The 19,074-nt window shown below is 42.8% G+C and overlaps 1 protein-coding gene across 1 annotated transcript in view; it reads right to left on the bottom strand.

Annotated features, from left to right (window-relative positions):
- MPP4 (MAGUK p55 scaffold protein 4) overlaps positions 1-19,074 on the bottom strand; it is a 41,361-nt gene that overhangs the window by 5,664 nt on the left and 16,623 nt on the right. Inside the window, exons 10-19 of the mRNA XM_028121714.2 lie at positions 18,573-18,769; positions 15,475-15,539; positions 13,330-13,347; positions 11,177-11,179; positions 9,934-9,969; positions 7,747-7,767; positions 6,116-6,130; positions 4,726-4,767; positions 2,453-2,611; positions 979-1,059 (exon numbers count right to left, since the gene is read on the bottom strand). Coding sequence (XP_027977515.2) covers positions 979-1,059; positions 2,453-2,611; positions 4,726-4,767; positions 6,116-6,130; positions 7,747-7,767; positions 9,934-9,969; positions 11,177-11,179; positions 13,330-13,347; positions 15,475-15,539; positions 18,573-18,769 — 637 coding nt within the window. The remainder of the gene's footprint in view (positions 1-978; positions 1,060-2,452; positions 2,612-4,725; positions 4,768-6,115; positions 6,131-7,746; positions 7,768-9,933; positions 9,970-11,176; positions 11,180-13,329; positions 13,348-15,474; positions 15,540-18,572; positions 18,770-19,074) is intronic.

The following is a 19,074-nucleotide window of genomic DNA, read 5'->3' as shown; positions in this document are numbered from 1 at the left end:
CCCACACCTGGCTCAGACTTGCTGCAGCCACAAAAGCTGCAGTCAGAGAAGCTAGAAGTCAGGAAAGGAAGTAGGATTCACTTCTTCCCTTCCCTTTCATTGCCTTTCTACTGTTCCTCCCCAGTTTTACAGCTATCCAAGGCTAGAATGCAGAGAAGAGAGGAAAGAGCAGGAAAATTTTTACTTTCTGACGCTGATGCTGGATACTATAGGTTTCCTTTAGACTTGGCAGATATTTAAATGTGGCTCTGCCCTCCTGGAGGACTCATGGGCTATTCTGCAAACCTCCCCACCACCACCACCACCGCCACCGCCGAGTATCTCAAATCTGTCTCTATTCCAGCTCGTCATTTGTGATTTCTAAAAGGGCAGCTACTTCCCAAACTACAGCCCCTGGCCACTCCTCTAAATTCTTTAGATTTTTCAAGTATAAATCTGACACCAGTCTTCTGTGTGCCCCAGACTGCAGGGAACACCTACTAAGCTCTTAAGTGTTTCTCTAAGTTCCTCTCTTGAACCAAAGTGAAGGGAAAGCACCCATGTGCACTTGCTCTTTCCTGCCATGGATGGTATGATCATACTTACAGTTTATATAAAATTACATCTGCGTACATTAAAATTTTAAAAAATAAGATAAGGTATTTAAAGAGCCAAGCACAGTGCCAGGAAGACAGTAAGTACTATTATTACTTAGCTATTATTACTAAATATTAGTTTTCCTGAAGGGTCATCTATATGATTGTTAAGAAATGGGAAAGAGACAGTCACCTTTTAAAAGCCTAGCGAGCTACATGGCCATGAATCAGTTCCCTCTATTAAAATAAATATAGTTAGAAATATTATATAAGGACTATCCTTTGTGTCTTTTGTTTTTACAACAAAGATGGTATGGCATAGTTAACTGAGATCGATGCATCTGTGGAGGCAAAGACAGTTTGACCAAAACATGAGCTGCTAGGAAAGAAAAACTACACGTACGTGGCACAGCACTTTGGAAATGCTTAGGATTAAGTTCAATAAGTTGTCTTCTCAGTTCATTGACTCCAACACCGGAAGGTCCTAAACATAAAAGGCCACATACAGAAATAATTAGACGTGGATAAATATAATTATGTGGTGACATAACCATTTCAGTTCTTCTATTGAAGACAATTGAGCAAATGTTTTTCAGGAAATTACATATCTTTTCTTCTCACCAACTGAAACAATTCCAGAAAGCTCTTAGGAATTTTCCTGGGGACCCATGGAGTAACCCACACTTCTTCAACATCCCAGAAATAAGCCGGGGAATTACAGGAATTGGTCACACCAGCAAACGTCATCTAATGTTGGGCACTCTGAGAATTCTCTGGCCTCATTTCAGATAATCTACCAAGACAACCTACCTTTCCTATCTAATGAAGTGTCTATCACATCACAACCCGGAAATCAGCCCTTAGATTTACGAGTTCTGTGTGTCAGCACCCCGTGTGTAACTGGAGTCAGGGCTGACTTCATGCAGTTACATAGGGTCCATGCTTAGGATACTGCACTTGGTTTAATGTTCTTCCTTTGCCATCTTGAGATGTTAAACTTTTTTTTTTTAAGATTTATTTTTTTATTTCAGAGAGAGACAGAGAGACAGAGAGGGCATGAGCAGGAGGGGCAAAGGGAGAGAGAATCTTAAGCAGGCTCCACGCCCAGCGAGGAGCCCAAGGTGGGGCTCTATCTCACGCCCTGAGATCACGACCTGAGCTGAAACCAAGAGTTGGAGTCTTAACCAACTGTGCCACCCAGGCACCCCAAAATGTTAGTCATGTTTAAAGAAGCCCTTGTATTTTCAGTTTGCCCTGAGCCCTGTCAATTCTGTAGCCGGGCCTGGCGGTAAGGCACACTGTTCTACTCTGCCGGGGCCTCCCCTGGTCACAGGTGGAATACACACAGAGATGGCAGCAAGACCTACGTCCCTACTGCTGCAGGGACCGGCTTTGCAGAGCTCTTGGTCACAAAAGCAGGTCGCCCAGTACAGTCCAAAAGAGATACAGTCCAAAAGACTTTAAACACTTTTCTAAAGAAGGTGATTACAAATATCTTAGGGAAATAGATCAAAAGGATTTTCATTTCTGATACAGACTGATAATGCAGTCTGGGGGAATACTCATCTATGCTTAGAAAACAAACTCTAAACAGGTTAAAAAAAAACAATCTGTTTTTATAATATCATAATACAATCTGTTATTACCCCAGTACCTACGTACCGGGGCATACCACACTCAACTGTAGGCAATAAAAGCGTGAGACAACAAAGTCTTATTTATAAACACACACAAATAAAACAGGGTTTTTTTTCAGGCGTTTATAGGGGAGTCGCTAAAGGATGCTACTTTTGCCGCTACTCCCAAGGCCAAACTGCCGAATCTTAGCAGGAAAAGCTCACTATGGAGGAGGAGAGCCACCGTGAGCAGGGACGTACCCACGAGCACGATGAGGCGGTGCCTATCGGACGGGCCGCGCTGGTACCTGACCACCTCCTCGTACGGCGCGCCCGGCGCGCTGGGGCCGCACAGCCGGGCGCGCATCTGGCCCAGGTGGGACTTGCGGCGACAAAGGCGCATGCTGCGGCGGAAGCCAGCTGCGAGGGTGGGAAGGCACAGGACGTCACATGCAGGCAGGAGAGATCGCTTCTCCTCCACGCCTGATGGAGCCCGTGGTGACTGCCATCGGCAAGTGTTAACGAGCATCATCACGTCTGTCTGAAGGTGGGAAAGAGGAAGCAACGCGAAGGAAGAATAGCAGAATGCCCCACATATTGCCTCTAGGCTGCACCCAGTGCCCCCCCATGTGCCAGGTGCTGGGGACCTGGTGGTCCACTACCTCAAACCCATTTCCTCCTGACATTTACATTTTATGGAGGAGGAGAGAGAAAAGCAAATACATCAACAGAAATAAGGGCTTAGAAGGTGGGTGGTTAGAGAGTGACAGGGGTGCTTCTTTACGCAGGTGGTTCAAGGGAAGTGTGTGTGAAAAGGTGACATTGAGCAGAGGTGGGAATGAAGTCATGGAGCCAGGTGAGGAGGCGTCTAGGGAAAAAGCACCTCAGGCTAAGGGAACAGCAACTGCTAAGGTGCAGAGAACGGAGTGTTCCCGGAGTGTTGGGGGGGAAGCACAAGGAGACCCTCGTGAGGCAAGGTGGTGAGCAGCAGGGAGAATGGTAGTAAATGGGGCTGGTGAGGAAGCTGGGGAGGTGGCAAGGGGGCTCCAGCCGAGTGTTGGATTGTGGTCCAAGGGCGCTGAGAAGTCACTGGGTGATAGAGAAATGGGTGTGACATGGTTTATGTTTCTGAAGAAGTCCTCCGTTGCTGTGGGGAGGACATAAAGTGTAGCTTCACAGGAGAGCAGTTGGGAGGCCCTTACGGTGCCCCAGACGAGGGAGGACAGTGGCCTGGGCCAGGAGGGGAACAGTGCAGCAGGCTGATTCTCCACAGTTCTCAGATGGACACTCTAAGACACAGACAGGTCAGGTGGCTGCTCACAACGGTGTGATCAGTGGTACAGTTGGACACCAGCCTTGGTTTCTGAACTTCTAGAATCCTGCTTCATCTGCCTCCCAAATCTCAGGGCCTTCTGGTATTTTCAAAAAAGAGCTGTTCCCAGGTCCTTCCCAGAGATAGAGTTCTGGACTCTGTGTGTATATATAAACACACACACACACACACACACACACACACACACATCTATATCTGTCTATATATGTTGCACACCAGGAGTTCACACCAAGACCTACAATGCAAGCTCAACACTACAGGATTCATTCCAGCCACCTGCCCCCACCCTGGCCGTACATGCAACTCCTTTCTCTAACAGTGAGAAACCTGACCAATGGTCCTCAGTACTTTTACTTCTATTAATCGAAAGCACCTGTTCAAGACAAGGGACAGATGGTATCAGCAACCTGGCAGGAAGCGTCAGAGGCCACGCTAGGTGAGGAGGCCATCTTTGTAGAGGCTGTGAAGTGTCAGAGCCCAAGGGAGGCAGCGGTCCTCCTCACTTTGCTCTGGCCCTGACGACCTGTACCAGTCGACCCTTGACCCTGCACAAACGCTCTCCTCACATGGCTCAGTGATACCCCACCCCAGGCTGCTTCTTCCCCACCTTTGTGCAGACGTCTGCTCTTTTGGCTTATTTAATGGCATTGGGGTTGAGGTATTCTCGAAGGGATGCAGAAAAGTGGCCCCATGGTTTTCTGTTTTCAAAAAGCTCTCTCAATGATTCCAATGTGTATCCAGGCCTGAGGAACCAACATTTCACTTTACCGACCCTGCTGTTCCCGCACTGTCTCTTGGAGGAGGCCCAGCATGGTTTTACAGGAACCTTTAAATGGGTCCTTCAGAAAGCTCTGCCTGGTTGACAGATTACAGAAATGTGGACATCAACACCAAGTTTAGTAGTCAGAGAACTGGTCTCTTTAGAGTAACATAAGTATGTCATGAAACAGTCTGGAAGAGAACCAAGGATTTGTGTTTGATGAATAATTAAGTGCTATCCAGTGGAAACCAGATGAATTATAATGAATGATCAACACAGCAAAATATGGACCCAAAAAAAGGAGTTGGGGGGTAGAGGAAAGCAGAACAAGGAACAAGTCTGGAAATGTTCATTGGCAAAAGAAGCTTTCAGAAGAGTCAGGATGGTATGAACAAAACTTGACAAGTGACAAAGACCCGCCTCTTACTAATCATTACCTACCGATAAAGAACTTCTGGCCAGAGCCAACAAATTCCTCCTTGTCTGGAACACAGAGAATGGCGGGACCAGAATATGTGAAAGGGGAGAAGGAGAAGGTTACTTAGAACAGATGCATGAAACTATCTTCAAATCTGCAAGTGACACCATTTCAGAAGATGTCAGCACGGCTGACTTCATCTTGAGTGGCTTCTTGAAGACTGTCCTAAGCACCTTCCAGTCTATCACATGCACCCAAACTATGTGGAAACACTCTTCAGAATTTTAGCAATACACTGAATCTATTCTGTCAAGTACAACTGAAACAAAAAGTTATTTTAGGCTTGTTTCAAGTTATAAGAAAGATATTGAGTCACTATAAAAACAAATAAAGATTAGGTACACATTGTTAAACATGCCCAAAGAAAACTGACTTCAAAAAGGAAACAGGTGAATTGGCTTTGGCTTCAACTCGTAGAAATGGTGTTCTGTAGGACCTATAATTAGTCCCTGTGTGAGAGGTGGGTTTTTATTTTCTCCCTGATAAAATGGTTTATTCTGTATAAAATTAGTACTTCCTCTATAGCTGCCTGTTGTGACTGACCAGGAATCTGAGAGACAAGGGTGAGGAACACTAATCCCAGTGGCTCTGAAGCACCTAGAATTTATTTAAACTCCTGGCTTCCACTGGGGTCTCAGAAAAATTCTTATAAACTCCAGGGGAAAAAAATGTTATAAAAATGTCATTTTCAAATTACTTTTTACGAATATATGTTCCTTTTCACTTATGCAACTCTGTTCTGATCATTGAAATATATAAAGAGCCATTGTCCGTAGAATGAACTGACATATACAACATTTTCTTCTTAACCTTTTTTTTAAACATACATGTTAAAATACAAAGAAAACGCACCAATATCAATTCCATTTTCTGTTAAGTAAGCACATTTTTCTAACTGAAATATGTCAGTAAGGTTTTTTTTTAGTTTTTCTTTTTCAAATTTTTATTTAAATTCTAGTTAGATAAAATATAGTGTAATATTGGTTTCAGAAGTAGAATCTAGTGATTCATCACTTACATATCACACCCAGTGCTCAACACAAGTGCCCTCCCTAACGCCCATCCCCCATCTAGCCCATTCCCCCGCCCACCTCCCCTCCAGCAACCATCAGTTTGTTCTCTGTAGTTAAGAGTCTCTTATGGAAACATTTACTTAGGAATATATTCATAAAGCTTAACTACTTTCATTGTTCATTTTTAAATATTTTTCTATGAAATTGACTATCTCATCACCAATTTCACCCTTAAAATATTTCTTATCTTAAAATGTATCCTGTCAAGCATGCACACTGAGGCACTGAAAGATCTTAAATATAGCTCTATGTGGCTTACCCAGGAAATGAAAACAGTTACCTTCTGAAAGCTCCTCTGGATATTTGGGTAAGTGAAGAAACAGACATGACAAAGTTAGGTCTTTGAGAAGATCAAGTTGGCCATCCAATAAATACCAGTGACAAAAGCGAGGCATTCATGTTGCCCCTAGAGAAGGTTGTAACTCAGGTTACAGGCCTGAGTTACCTTGCCAGGCCTGGCAAGGCAAATGAGCAACATACAACTGGGGTCCAGGAACTCACTGGACCTGACTGTACTGCTAGGAGAACAACAACTTTTTCTACGAGTCTCTTATCTACATTCTTCCTGAGGGCTTTTTGTCTAGGGAGACTCCTCTCTACTGGTCGGCACAAAATAGGGCTCGAGAGAGAGAAATTATAGGGAGGTAACTGCTGTGAGCCTCCTGTCTCCTCTCCCAGAGGCCATATGCTGCAGTCTGGTGAAGAGGGCCTTGGGGTGGGCGCTGTGGCAGCCTCTGGCCTGAGCATCCTCATGCCTTACCCCTCACTGGGTCCAGTGACTCACGTCCTTCTCCAGCTGCCCCACTGGAGACAGGGGGAACTGAACACAAAGCGTTTTCTAGATGCCTTAAAACATCCATCTTCTCTGTTGCTTTTTTTTTAAATGGAATTCCTAATTAGACTATATCATTACCCCCTGAAGAAATTCAAGGAGGTCACATGATACCACATTCAGAGAAGAGCTGAGCCCCAAACTGAAAGGATGGAACACCCACTAAGAGCTCTAAGTAACAGAATTAAGCCTCATGAATAAATATCAAGAGTTTTTTACTTAGGAAACATGACAGCTGGGTGCTAATTGTTCCTTAATAGACCTCCTAAGTGAGTTGGGTTCAGAATGTACTTGGGAGTTCTCAACCATTTGACTAAGAGGAGTCCAGAAGGGGCACCTCCCAGTAACTAAGGGCGGCTGCAGCATTCCTCTGCAGTTACTAGAGATGTAAGCTGCTGAACGCCCGTCCAGAGCAAGATTCACAATAATGCTGGCTAGCGCGCTCATGTATCACTTACATTCTAAGCACTTTACTTATATAAATTATTTTTCCTACTTTAGACGTGGGGCAAGTGAAGGGCAGAGGGGTGAAGTGATGGAGGACCCACAGGTAATGAGGAAGGGAGCAGGATTCCTACTTGGACAGTTTGGCTCCAGTCCCCAGCTTTAACCACTCCACCGTACTGCCTTTCGGTTCAGAGACACCACAAATACCTCTGAGCCTCAATCACAGTGTTAGTGTGTAGACTGTCTTCCCAAAAAATGAGGAGTTGAACATAGAGCAAAGGAGGACTATAATCCAGAGGCATTAAAAATTAAACCAGTTCCAAACACTGAGCCAAGTGTACATACCCTAACATGACCAACTATCTAACTGAAAACAGGAAATTTAGAAACAACATAAATGGGAAGTAAATCAGTTAGGTGCACACTTCCCAAGTCCATCTGTCCATCCCACAGAGCTCCAAAATGTCCCTAATAAGAAGCACCAGTGAAGGTGAAGCTCATAATATCTCACCACTATACTGTTGAGGTATTTAAACAATTATTGTATGATGTCCCTAAATGTGTGTTTAAATGACACCAAAATTTAGAATAGACTCTTAAAAATCAATACCAAATACTCATTTTTTACTTACCAGATTCAAATGTTTCTTCATCTATGATGTCCCATGGAGACAAAAAATCAAAAGTGTCATTATATTACTATCCATACTGAGTCTATATTTTAACAGTCTAATTCACTGACCCTATGCTTCTGCATACTCACCAACTTTTAAAATTCTTTCCTAAATCAAGGCCAAGTCAGTGGGATCTCTAAGGCATAGTAAAACCTTAAATGAGATACATGGTATTAACGCAGTTGAGCCATGACATTAATCAGGGGTGCTGCAGGAGCTTAAAATAAATAAATTAGAAGAGAACAAATAGAATGTAAAAGAGGCTCAGAGGGAAGGGAAAGGTAGAATGTCACAGGAAGCTTCGATGGACGTCAGACAGCGCACAGCGTTGCTGTGACAGACGGAGGAAGGACGCGCCCTGCCTGACGTTGTGGGGACGGGTGCATAAGCAACAGGAGCGTGGCGAGGAGGTTGAGTATATAAATGGTTTGACTGGATAGGCTTGTTTAGGTGATGAGGAAAGATTTTATATAAACCAACTTTCTCATCAGTTAAACCAGTTCTTATTAGCATTTTATTTTATTTTATTATTTTTTATTTATTTGACAGAGAGAGAGAGAGTGGGAGAGGGAACACAAGCAGGGGGAGTGGGAGAGGGAGAAGCAGGCTTCCTGCGGAACAGGGAGCCCGATGCGGGGCTGGATCCAAGGACCCTGGGATCACTACCTGAGCCGAAGGCAGACGTTTAACGACTGAGCCACCCAGGCACCCCTTTATTAGCATTTTAAAGAAATATTAAAGATTAAGAAACTAGAATGTATGTGGAGAGCAGTTTGAAATATGTAGCAACACTACCAACGCATTCATCCTTGGATCAGGCCATACTGCGTCTAGGCATACTCAGCCATGTGTTTACATGGCTGTGTTTACAAAGGCAATGTGTTTACAACCCTACTCATTGTAGCACTCTTTGTAATAGAAAAGATTGGATGTAACTCAAATGTCTACCGATAAGTGACTGTATAAATGCACAATAATTTATTTCACCAATAAGCTATTAAAAACAAACAAAGAGGTTCTTTATGTGCTAAGATGGAATCATATACAATGCTAAGAAAAAAAGCCATGAACAGAATACTGTGTATAGCATACCATCAAAAAAGTGTTTTTTTTTTTTTAAGTGTGTTTTTTTTTAAAATGGTGAGGATGATGGTGGGGAGAGGAGAAAAAATACACATCATTGCTTTTATATGCACAGAATATGTCTGGAGGGATCAACAAGAAACAGAGCATTTGTTGCCTCAAGAAGTTAAAACTGAGCAGGGTAGCAGGGAAAAGGAGGAACTCTATACTTCTGTAGTTTTTGAATTTTAAAGTATGTGAACATATTACCTAATAAAAATTTTAAATTACAGAAAGAAATGAATATTGGTGCAAGTATTTTAAAAACTTGATAGAAAAAATATGGTGTCAGCATTATTCTGTAGTTCTGGGAAGTATATGTGAATCTTTGAAATATCCACTATTTAAAGATTTCATATTGTTCTTTAATTTCTGAAAACTAGATTAGCCCAGAAAGCCAAGACAAACTCGCCTATCGGACTAAAGACTTTCCAATAGTCTCCTAACATCAACAATCAACATGATTCTTGAGCCAGTCTCAGTTCTATCACTAAATTTGGGAAATCTTTCCCCAATTTACAAAAAAGATTTAAGTATAGAAACATAAAAAGTTTTCATATATTTCTCAAAAATTTGGAACCCACTACTAATTAACTATACTAGAATCTATCAGAAGATGTTACCAAACAATAATAAAAAATATGTTGCTTTTTAAAAATTGGCATTTCAATATTTTATAGTATTTCACAAAGAGCATGGCAGTTTCCAGACATTCCACTGAATGTTACTGAATTTAACACCTGAGTATTACTAAGTGTTCCTGTGATCACTTCCAAGACACTGCTTTCTAGAACACTTTCTAGAAGGTTGGTTTAGAGCCTGGATACATTCCCACAGCTGTGCTTCCCTTCCAAGTGCCAGAACCACAGAGGAAGGATGTGGTGAGGGAGGAGGGGTTCATTTTACACATTTCTTTCAGAGGAAAGGCCTGTGGCCCCATTTCGCTAACTCTGCTTCAGAAAATCTACAGCTGAGGTGCTTCATATTCTTTCTGGTGGTACATCTGTCAAGAGGAAATGTTACCTGCTTCCACACACTTCTCATCAATCTTCATGTCATCTAAGAGAAGATAGAAAGGGAAAAATAGAACTTAAAATGTATTAGTATCACAAACAAAATTCCCAATGTATAGATTTATGTCAGTAAAACTCAGGCCATCTTATAATAACATTACTCTTACAACTATTCCTCATGCTTGCTCACTTGGAGAGAGAAAAATGACTCCACTATATTAAATGAAAATGCAAATCTATGGTATAGAAGGCTACATAACATAAAATGGTTAAAATTTTAAAAGCATCAGCTTTTTGGAACACCTGGGTGGCTCAGTCAGTTAAGCGTCTGCCTTTGGCTCAGGTCATGATCCCAGGCTCCTGGGATGGAGCCCCGCATCGGGCTCCCTGCTCAGCAGAGAGCCTGCTTCTCCCTCTCCCTCTGCGTGCCCCTCCCCGTTTGTGTTCTCTGTCTCTGACAAATAAATAAAATCTTTAAAAAAAAAGCATCATCTTTTTGAGTGGACCAACTAGTTTACCTCAAGCTTCAGTTTTCTATCTATAATAGTAATGTTACTACCATCAGCCTCCCAACAGCCAGACAAGGCCACACGGGCCCCTCCCAGTGCCACTGGGCCCAGTGGGAAGTCAAAGGTCAAAGGCAGAAGGAAGAGCCAGGGTGGTGAGGCCCACAGAAAAACAAAAGCTGGGAGTCGGAGTGCAAAACCCACGGTCCCCAAGGGCAAGAATGGTACTGCTTCTCCAGCCAAAAAGAAGGAAAATCACGTCCCTAAAGAGGTCGTTGCCCATGCGGCCAAGGGGGGCCCAAAGCCAAGGCCGCTACTCTTCCCAGGGCTGGTGGGTCTAAGATGGTGCCTGAACCCCTGGCCAGGAAAATAGAGGCCCCCAAGGGCCCAAGGAGGCTGGACATGCCCACCAAGGCCTCATCGTCCAAACTGGCCAGTAGGAAGGCGGACGCTGAAAGCTAGAGCTGGGGTGGAGACACACAGATCCTGCCCGAGTTTTTATTCCCCAACATACTGTCACTCTATTTATTTCATTGTAATCTATTTATCAACAAAGGCTTTTTTCCCCTCAAAAAAAAAAATCCTCTTATCTTACCGTATAAGAGGATTAATTGAGATAATGAAAAGCTCAGACAGATGGTAAGTACGCAATAAATGTTAACTATTTTTACCTTTAGCTGGGCTATCCATAACAGGATAAGAGCATAAAATTTTTAAAACCACCCATCCCATCCTAATATCCAAAACCCTCTACAACATGACCCAAGCCCAACTTTGAAGGCTATTAGCTACTTCTTTCCTTCCCATGTCTTGTACCCCCATTAGAGTAGCCTCCATCAGGCCTCCTCTGTGCCTTTGCTCATGCTGTTCCCTTTGCCTGTAATGCTTCAAGGTCCATCTCAAACACTAACTAAAATGAATATCTCTGCCAGGAACTGCAGAGCATTTTCTTCCTACTACCTTGAATTCGCTGCTACTGCACATCTATTCCACCTTGTAATATAATCATTTGCATATTTGCTTTATTTGCCCTCCTAGATAGCTCCTTGAAAACAGAAACTGTTTTGCTAATTTTTATACTTTACAGAGTTTAGTACAGTGTCTTGCACGTAATAGGTACCTGATAAATTATTAAATTGAACTGAATTTTCCTTTTAATATCAAAATAGTTGATTTGAATATATGTTTGGAAAAATAATTTCTTTTAGCACTGTACATCTTGTGCCTAACACAGTGCCCAGCACTTCCCAAGTGATCAATAAATAGTTTAAAGGGATTTTAAAAAAGATTTTATTGATTATTTATTTAGTGGGGAGGCAGAGGGAGAGGCAGAGAATCTCAAGCAGACTCTGAGCTGAGCACAGAGCCCAATGAGGGGCTTGATCCCAGGACCCTGAGATCATGACCTGAGCTGAAATCAAGAACCAGTCACTTAACCAACTGAGCCACCTGGGCACCACAATAAATAGTGGTTTAATAAATAATTCTTATCATGTTCCAAAACTGCAAATAATTGTCTGTATAATAAGCTATAATATTATCAAGTCATAATAAACTTATCACCACCTCCTTACAGACCATATCATTAACTAAGTAAAATGTGCAATATAAAAAATTTTATAAAATAATACTGCTTTATAGAGATAGGGACACAGGTAAACAAGTAAAATAGCTGCCATTCAATTCCTTTTATTTATTGAGAGATTATTTTTCAAATCAGTATTTTTATAACAACAGTGAATCCATTAGTTCCCAAGACATAACTAGAGGTTTTATGTGTTTTTTGTTTAAGCAAAGGAAAACTACAATTATTATTCCTGTTTTACAGAGGACAGGAGTGAATTTCTAATAACAACACAAGTAGCCCTGATTTTTCTAACTTGCAACTCTGGGATCTAAGACAGACACTGATTTTACTCTTTCAAAATCAACAGTTCTACACTGTTGTCGAGGGTACATGTTATGGACAGATTGTTATCCCTCCTGAATTTATATGTTGAAGTTCTAGCCCCCAGTTTGGCTGTATTTGGAGACAGGGCCTTTAAGGTTAAATGAGGTCATAAGATTGGGGCCCCAACCCAAAAGGACAGGCAAACATCTGCAAGCCAGAAAGAAGCCTCACCAGAAACCAGACCCACCGAAACTTGATCTTGGACTTCGGGCTGACAGAACCCTGAGAAAATAAGTGTCTGTTGTTTAAGGCACCCAGTCTGTGGTGTCTTGTGATGGTGGCCCAATTCAGGACTGAATTTTAGGACTGAAATATGGGGATGCCTAGGGGACTGCTCTTCTCTTCTCTCCCGCTTCACAAGCAGGTAGCATCTTGCTTTCCAGCTTTTGTGAGTGTGTGTGTTTGGCGTCATAATGAGTCACCTGCATGTCTGGGCTTGGAGAAAGAGAAAAATAATACCTGGAAGTTCCATTTGCCCTTGATGCAGGGCCCTTCAGACAGAAGCTTCAATCCAGATTACACTGCCTGCAATACCTCCCAATATTCTTATCTTCTCTGAACCTCAATCTTTTCATCCATAAAATGGGAACAATTGAAATTCTTCACAGGGTTATTTTTAAGACCATGTGTGTAAAACAGGTGACACAAAACAGTGAACCAGTTTCACAACTTTTAATGAATTCTTACCATGAGCTGCATCTAAATGTTATCTCTCTTTTCTCCTATTCCTCTCTGTGTTAGGACAATAACATCATGTGTGCTTTCTTTTGACTGACATCTTTTTTACAAATTAGGGTATTAGTGACTGGCACACTAATAGGTATACAGGAAGAGCTTAATGAATAGCTGAACTGGATTAAAGTAAATTAAGAAAACTATACAAAGTTTCTATGAGACTTTGGAGATGAGTTTATTTTGTTGGGTTTTTTTTTCAAATACTATTTCTTACCTTCTTCCATAGAAATTGCTGTGTACAGACAAATAATGGAAGCAGAAAGAAAGAGAGCACATTGGTTAATGCTATAGTTTCTCAGGTTAACTTATAATAAGAAAATATAAATTAATTATAGTAATTAATATTCTGGGCTTAATCTATAGAAATTTGGTAGAGATTTGGTAACAAAATGATAAAATAAATATCCTATAGAAACTGATACATTTATGAATCTTGTTGGAAATGGAGATCTTGCTTCTGGTAAATCTACTCCCTTCCCACCCTAAAGTTCTGTAAGTGTTGTGTTCCACTCATTTCTGAGTTAATGCACTTTCAGCATATTTTAGGAACTCAAATTTTGACTGGAATAAAAGGAAGGGAGGGAGGAAGAAAGGGAGGGAGGAAGAGAGGAAGGAAGGAAGGAAGGAAGGGAGGAAGGAAGGAAGGAAGGAAGGAAAGAAAGAGAAAGAAAGAAAGAAAGAAAGAAAGAAAGAAAGAAAGAAAGAAAGAAAGAAAGAAAGAAAGAAAGAAAGAAAGAAAGAAAGAAGGAAGGAAGGAAGGAAGGAAGGAAGGAAGGAAGGAAGGAAGGAAGGAAGGAAAGAAAGAAAAAGAAAGAAAGAAAGAAAGAAAGAAAGAAAGAAAGAAAGAAAGAAAGAAAGAAAGAAAGAAAGAAAAAGAAAGAAAAAGGAAGGAAGGAAGGAAGAAAGAAAGGGAGAAAAGGAGAGAGAGAAAGGGAGAGAGAGAAAGAAAGAGGGGAGAGAGGGAGGAAGGAAGAAAAGAGAAAGGCGACCATTCAACTGTATGTGCATCTTCAATAAATATATTTTTAATAGTTCCCTGCAAATTTTTCATTAAGTCTTGTTAAATAAAATTGCCTATACCTCTGGAGTCAGTAAACTGCTCCTGAGATTATGTTCTCCCTATGGTAACATTAAGCAGAAAGATACAAAATAATACTTACGGCAGCACCATCTAAAACAGTTAAAAAGAAAAGAAATGATCTAATAGCTTAGAAACTGATCAAGCTCCATCAGAAACAACCCTGTGAGAGGTGACCCTTTAAGTCAGCAACTCTGTCCTTGGAGTTCTTGGAGTTAGAGATATGTGAGTATAATAATAGGGGCTGCAGATTCTTTTTCAGGATGGACTTCTCCGGGAGTCTAATGTAAATTGCACTTAGGCTACATGAGCAAATTAAACATCAACCAGTGGCGTACTAGTTATCGGATGCTGATTAGAAGCTTCAGCAGCATTTCCATGTGCCTTTGAGAAATGAAATAGGAAAGCAAATTAAAGAAGCACTTCAGTCTGGTTTGGTAAAAAACAAAAATATGAAAAAACAAAAAAACTTCTCCAAAACACAGGGGGGATAGCTAAAATATCCTATGAAGATCATATCATGAAAAATGTTTCTCATAAAATGTTAGGTGAAAAAAAGATAGGAAGTGGTATTGCAGGTGTTAGCCTAAGATATGTCCCCCTGCAGCCTCGGGCCAGGCGCCCCTCCCTCCACCGGCTGCTCTACCCGCTTCCTTCCCTCCTTCCCAGGGGCCGGAATGCGGGCCATTTCTGAAGGGCCTCACACAGACGGTTCCCGCGGAGCTCTGCCAAGCTGCAGCCCCCACGTATTAAGGCAGGGAGCAGTTTACAAGCCTTTGCCACCATGGATCCCTTTACCAGCCATTCCTCCGCTGCCATTTGAATAAGACTGCATGGCAAGCAAGCTGCACTGATTAAGTAATAATTCAGTCCCATGTTTATTCATCAAAGGCACATAGCACTGTTCAGCAGAGCTTCCAAATAGCGTGAAATTTCACGCCCCTGCATAGAGTACGGATGAAGGTTTGTGTGCAGCCATGCAGCCTTGCTCGCCAGCATGGGTGTAACGTATATGCTATAGCTGTAGAGACCTTGGGGGACTCCAAAGCTGGGGCGCCTTCACTGAAGGTGTCACCAACACAGGAACATGTGCATTTTCATAAACTCTTCTAAATCCAAAGGAATGAACGTGCAGAGTAGGATTTCAGATGGCTGCCAGGAGGTTATTTGGGCAGGGGGCACATTTAGAGATCCTCTCTTGGGCAGGAAGGCAGCCCTGGAAGAGAAGGAGCAGGCTTCCCTGTGATGCACACGCTGGGCTTGAGGGATCAGCACACTCACATATGGTGGATTTGAGACCGGTGTGAGGCTGGTATGACTGAGACCACCAGAACTCCCGTTGCTTCCTATGCACAAAGAAATACACCATGAGGAAAAAAAGAAGTCAACCCAGGTTAACCGGGGTGAAATAGATCCAGTGTTTCCTAGAATTCTGCTGCCTCCACCCATGTGAAGAGGGAGAGTTCTTCTCCAAACACATCATCAAATATTCTCCAAATACACAGGCTTTCTTAGCACTTTTTTCCTGCCTCACAAGATCCTTTCAGAGCAACTTTGACTTCTACTGAAAATCTGGCCGGTGACCAAGTGTTCACAGGCCCCAGAGCTTCAGTAACTGGTCCAGGGGCCCCTGCCTCTCCAGCGGCTTAGCCTTGCCTCTGAGTCTTCACAGCACGTCCTGGTTCCCCTCTCTGGCTGTTGATGCTCCACAGTTCCCTTAGAGCCACATGGATTTTGCTCCTTCTGTATCCTTTATTTGTGCACTAACCCAATAAACCTGTCATCTCTGAGGGTGCCTTGCAAGACCCCCACTGAGCCTCCTCACTGTTTTGTGTCTTGAGATCGCAAGGACTAATCTCATGAGGACTTTATCCCTGTTCGTGTCAGCCCCTACAGCTCGGGTCATGCCTTATCCTCTGCGCATTAATTCCTGTAAGGCTCCGTCCACCACCAGCCCTCCCCAAAGCCCTTTCCCACACCCCGTGGATCTCGATGTCAGTCCTCAGCCACGTCTCCCAGACTTGAGCCTCTACTGTGCGTAAGTGAGCCCTTCACCTCACTCTAACCCAAGCCCGGGTCTCCTGAGGGAACTGCTCCCCTGCACCTTTCAAGAGGTGGCTTGTTTCTGCTCCCACCGCCAGTGGGTTGCTGGTAAACCAGCTCTGGGGGAAGGGAAGGAGTAGACAAGCAGGTCTGCCGATTTCTTTCACGTCAGCACTCTCCCGGTGGAGATTTCCAGGTGCCAGTTGACCTCACCGACTGTGGACATGTGGACATGAGGACAGGTGCACACGGGCTCTGGTAGCTGGCTCCAGGCCACCACTCGGTGCGCTTGGCCTCAGCTCCACAGGCCCGGAGGTGGGGTCTTGCCCATCTCCCGACTACACCTGCTCACTCTCACGCTCTCAACATGGTTCTGTCAGGATTTTCCAGGATTCCATTAGGCATATAAATGCCCCTCCGAACACCCTGGCCTCTGGGTTCCTTGATCTCCTGCCTCCCAGTTCTTACTCAGTGTTCGTTCGACCTCAGCCAGTGCCTCCCAGGGTCATACCGCAGACCTTTTCAGTATCAGTAACTCAATCTCATCTTCCAGCATCCCTTTCTTCTCCCAACACCTCGCCTTCCCAGCCCCAATAATCTGCTGACCTCCTATGGGCCTATAACCATTGATCTTACTTCCTTTCCACTGACCCTTACTCCCTCATTTCTCTCCTTACTAGCTTATGCATCAGGGTCCATCACTCCCATGGCCTTTTCTAGATTTACTGTTAAATCCAATTCTGCCTCTTCTGGACCTGCCCACCAGGAAGCTAACTGGAATCATTTCAAATGCGTGGCATTTAGCCTTAAGTGGGCCCTTCCTGCTGATCATACTAAATTTACCTAATGCATCTGTTCTCAGGTTCTCATCGAAACATCTCAAACTTTCTTCTCTCTCCTTCCCAGCACCTCCTTACCCACCCTGACTCTCAGCCTATGACATTACTTCTTTTTTTTCTCTCTTTTTTAAAAATTAACATATCATGTATTATTTGTTTCAGGGGTATGGGTCTGTGATTCTTACACAATACCCAGATGACATTACTTCTTATTTCACTGAGAAAATCAGAGTGGTTGATAGAGAACTTGCACAAGCTCCCACCATATCCCTCACCTTCAACTGTGTCCACACACTCTGGATTCTCTGCTGTTACTATTACTGTTTATGATCTGGTATAAGATCAACCCCTCTACTTGTATATCACTGACCTTTAAACAGACCCACTTATACATGGATTATTTTTCAATAAATATAGTACAGTACTGCAAGTGTATTTTCTCTTCCTTACAATTTTCTTATTAATATTTTCTTTCTCTAGCTTACTTCATTGTAAGAATACAGTATATAATACATTTCACATACAAAATATGTGTGAATACATTGTTTATGTTATTGGCCAACAGTAGGTTATCAGTAGTTAAGTTTGGGGGGGGGTCAGAAGTCATATGCAGATTTTTTACTACACAGAGAGTCAGCACCTCTAACCTCTGCGTTGTTCAATGGTCAACTGTACTAGATCATCTCTCCTTCTGTCTGCTCAAGGACATTGACCATAGCAATTCTTTCCTCTGTTTTCTCTATCATAAAAGTTTTCCCTCTCACTGGACTGGCCCCACCAGCATTATGTCCCTCATCTAAAAAAGTTCTCTCATACCACTCCACTTTCCCTTCCAGCTATTTCTCCATTGCTCTGCTCTGCTTTGTACTAAAATGTCTCATGCCATCAATTTCTTCAAATCCCACTCTGCTAGGATTTTGGTCCCATCCCTCCACTGAAATTGCTTTTATCAGGATCATCTATGACTGCCATATTGCCAGATCCAATGGTTACTTCTCCACCCACTCTACAGCAGCTGATGTGGTCGATTTTCATCTTGCCTCATTGGTCACTCCTTCTTAATTTCTATTGTTCGTTCCTTTCCTTCTTCTTGATTTCTTATCATTGGCTGAGCCTTGGACCTTTTTCTATCTTCTATCTTTACTCATTCCCTCGGACCTCAAGAACACAAAAGTGAGGGTCATGGGTTCAGATTCAGTAGCTGAGGTTTCAACTCAGCCTCGAATGATTAATAGAGGGAGTTAGAACTATCTTCTTAAGTTTGAGTTTCACAAGTGCTTTTCTCTCTTTTCTAGCTAGTATGATTATTCTGATCCCCTTGGTATTTAAGATGCTTAGGGTATATGGAAAGTTGACTTTTGGTTTTATAGACCAGTGTATGTGTTTATCCATCTGCTTGTCTCCCTTACCGCATCTTAACTGCAATAACAGAAGCCTGAAAAAACATTTTATTTCTTGATGGCTCAGTCCTGAGACCAGGAGTGAGGGTTTTCTTACCTCTTCAGAAGGTGGTTAGAAGGAATTAGTCCAGCACAAGTACCAAGGTCTGAGATTTTCCGGGCCTGCCACCAGAGGGCATCGTTCTGGTCCACAATCTGAAGGATGTCCCCCTTCTGGAAAGGCAACCCTGCGTCCATGCAGGGTATGGTGGGATCTTCCTGGGGCCAGTACTCGGTCATGGCACGAACGTACACCTGACAGCAGGTGCAAAATGGCCCCATCAGAAGAACCCTTGCCCATGGGTTGTCAAGACTTAAAACCATTTCTCCACTCCACCTACTGTTGCTATCTTGTCTCCCCATACTCTTCTCTTTAACCGAGTCTAAGATCCATGAGAAAAGTGACTTTGGCAACAGAATCTCTTAGTGCTGAGAAATTTTTGCTCAAGTGTTTCCCATTCTTGATGTTACTTTTTAAACTTGTACCGCCATCTCCTTTTATCGTATTCGTTCACTCATTTGCCCCTCATATCATCAGTATTGAAAAATGTGTAACACAT

This window comes from Eumetopias jubatus, unplaced genomic scaffold (assembly GCF_037043125.1).
Source record: "Eumetopias jubatus isolate StellerSeaLion01/CBP00866 unplaced genomic scaffold, mEumJub1_p1.0 scaffold_3, whole genome shotgun sequence".
In the NCBI taxonomy this organism is placed as follows: Eukaryota; Metazoa; Chordata; class Mammalia; order Carnivora; family Otariidae; genus Eumetopias; species Eumetopias jubatus.
The sequence above is the reverse complement of the archived record's forward strand: the minus strand, read 5'-3'. Positions and strand labels throughout refer to the sequence as shown.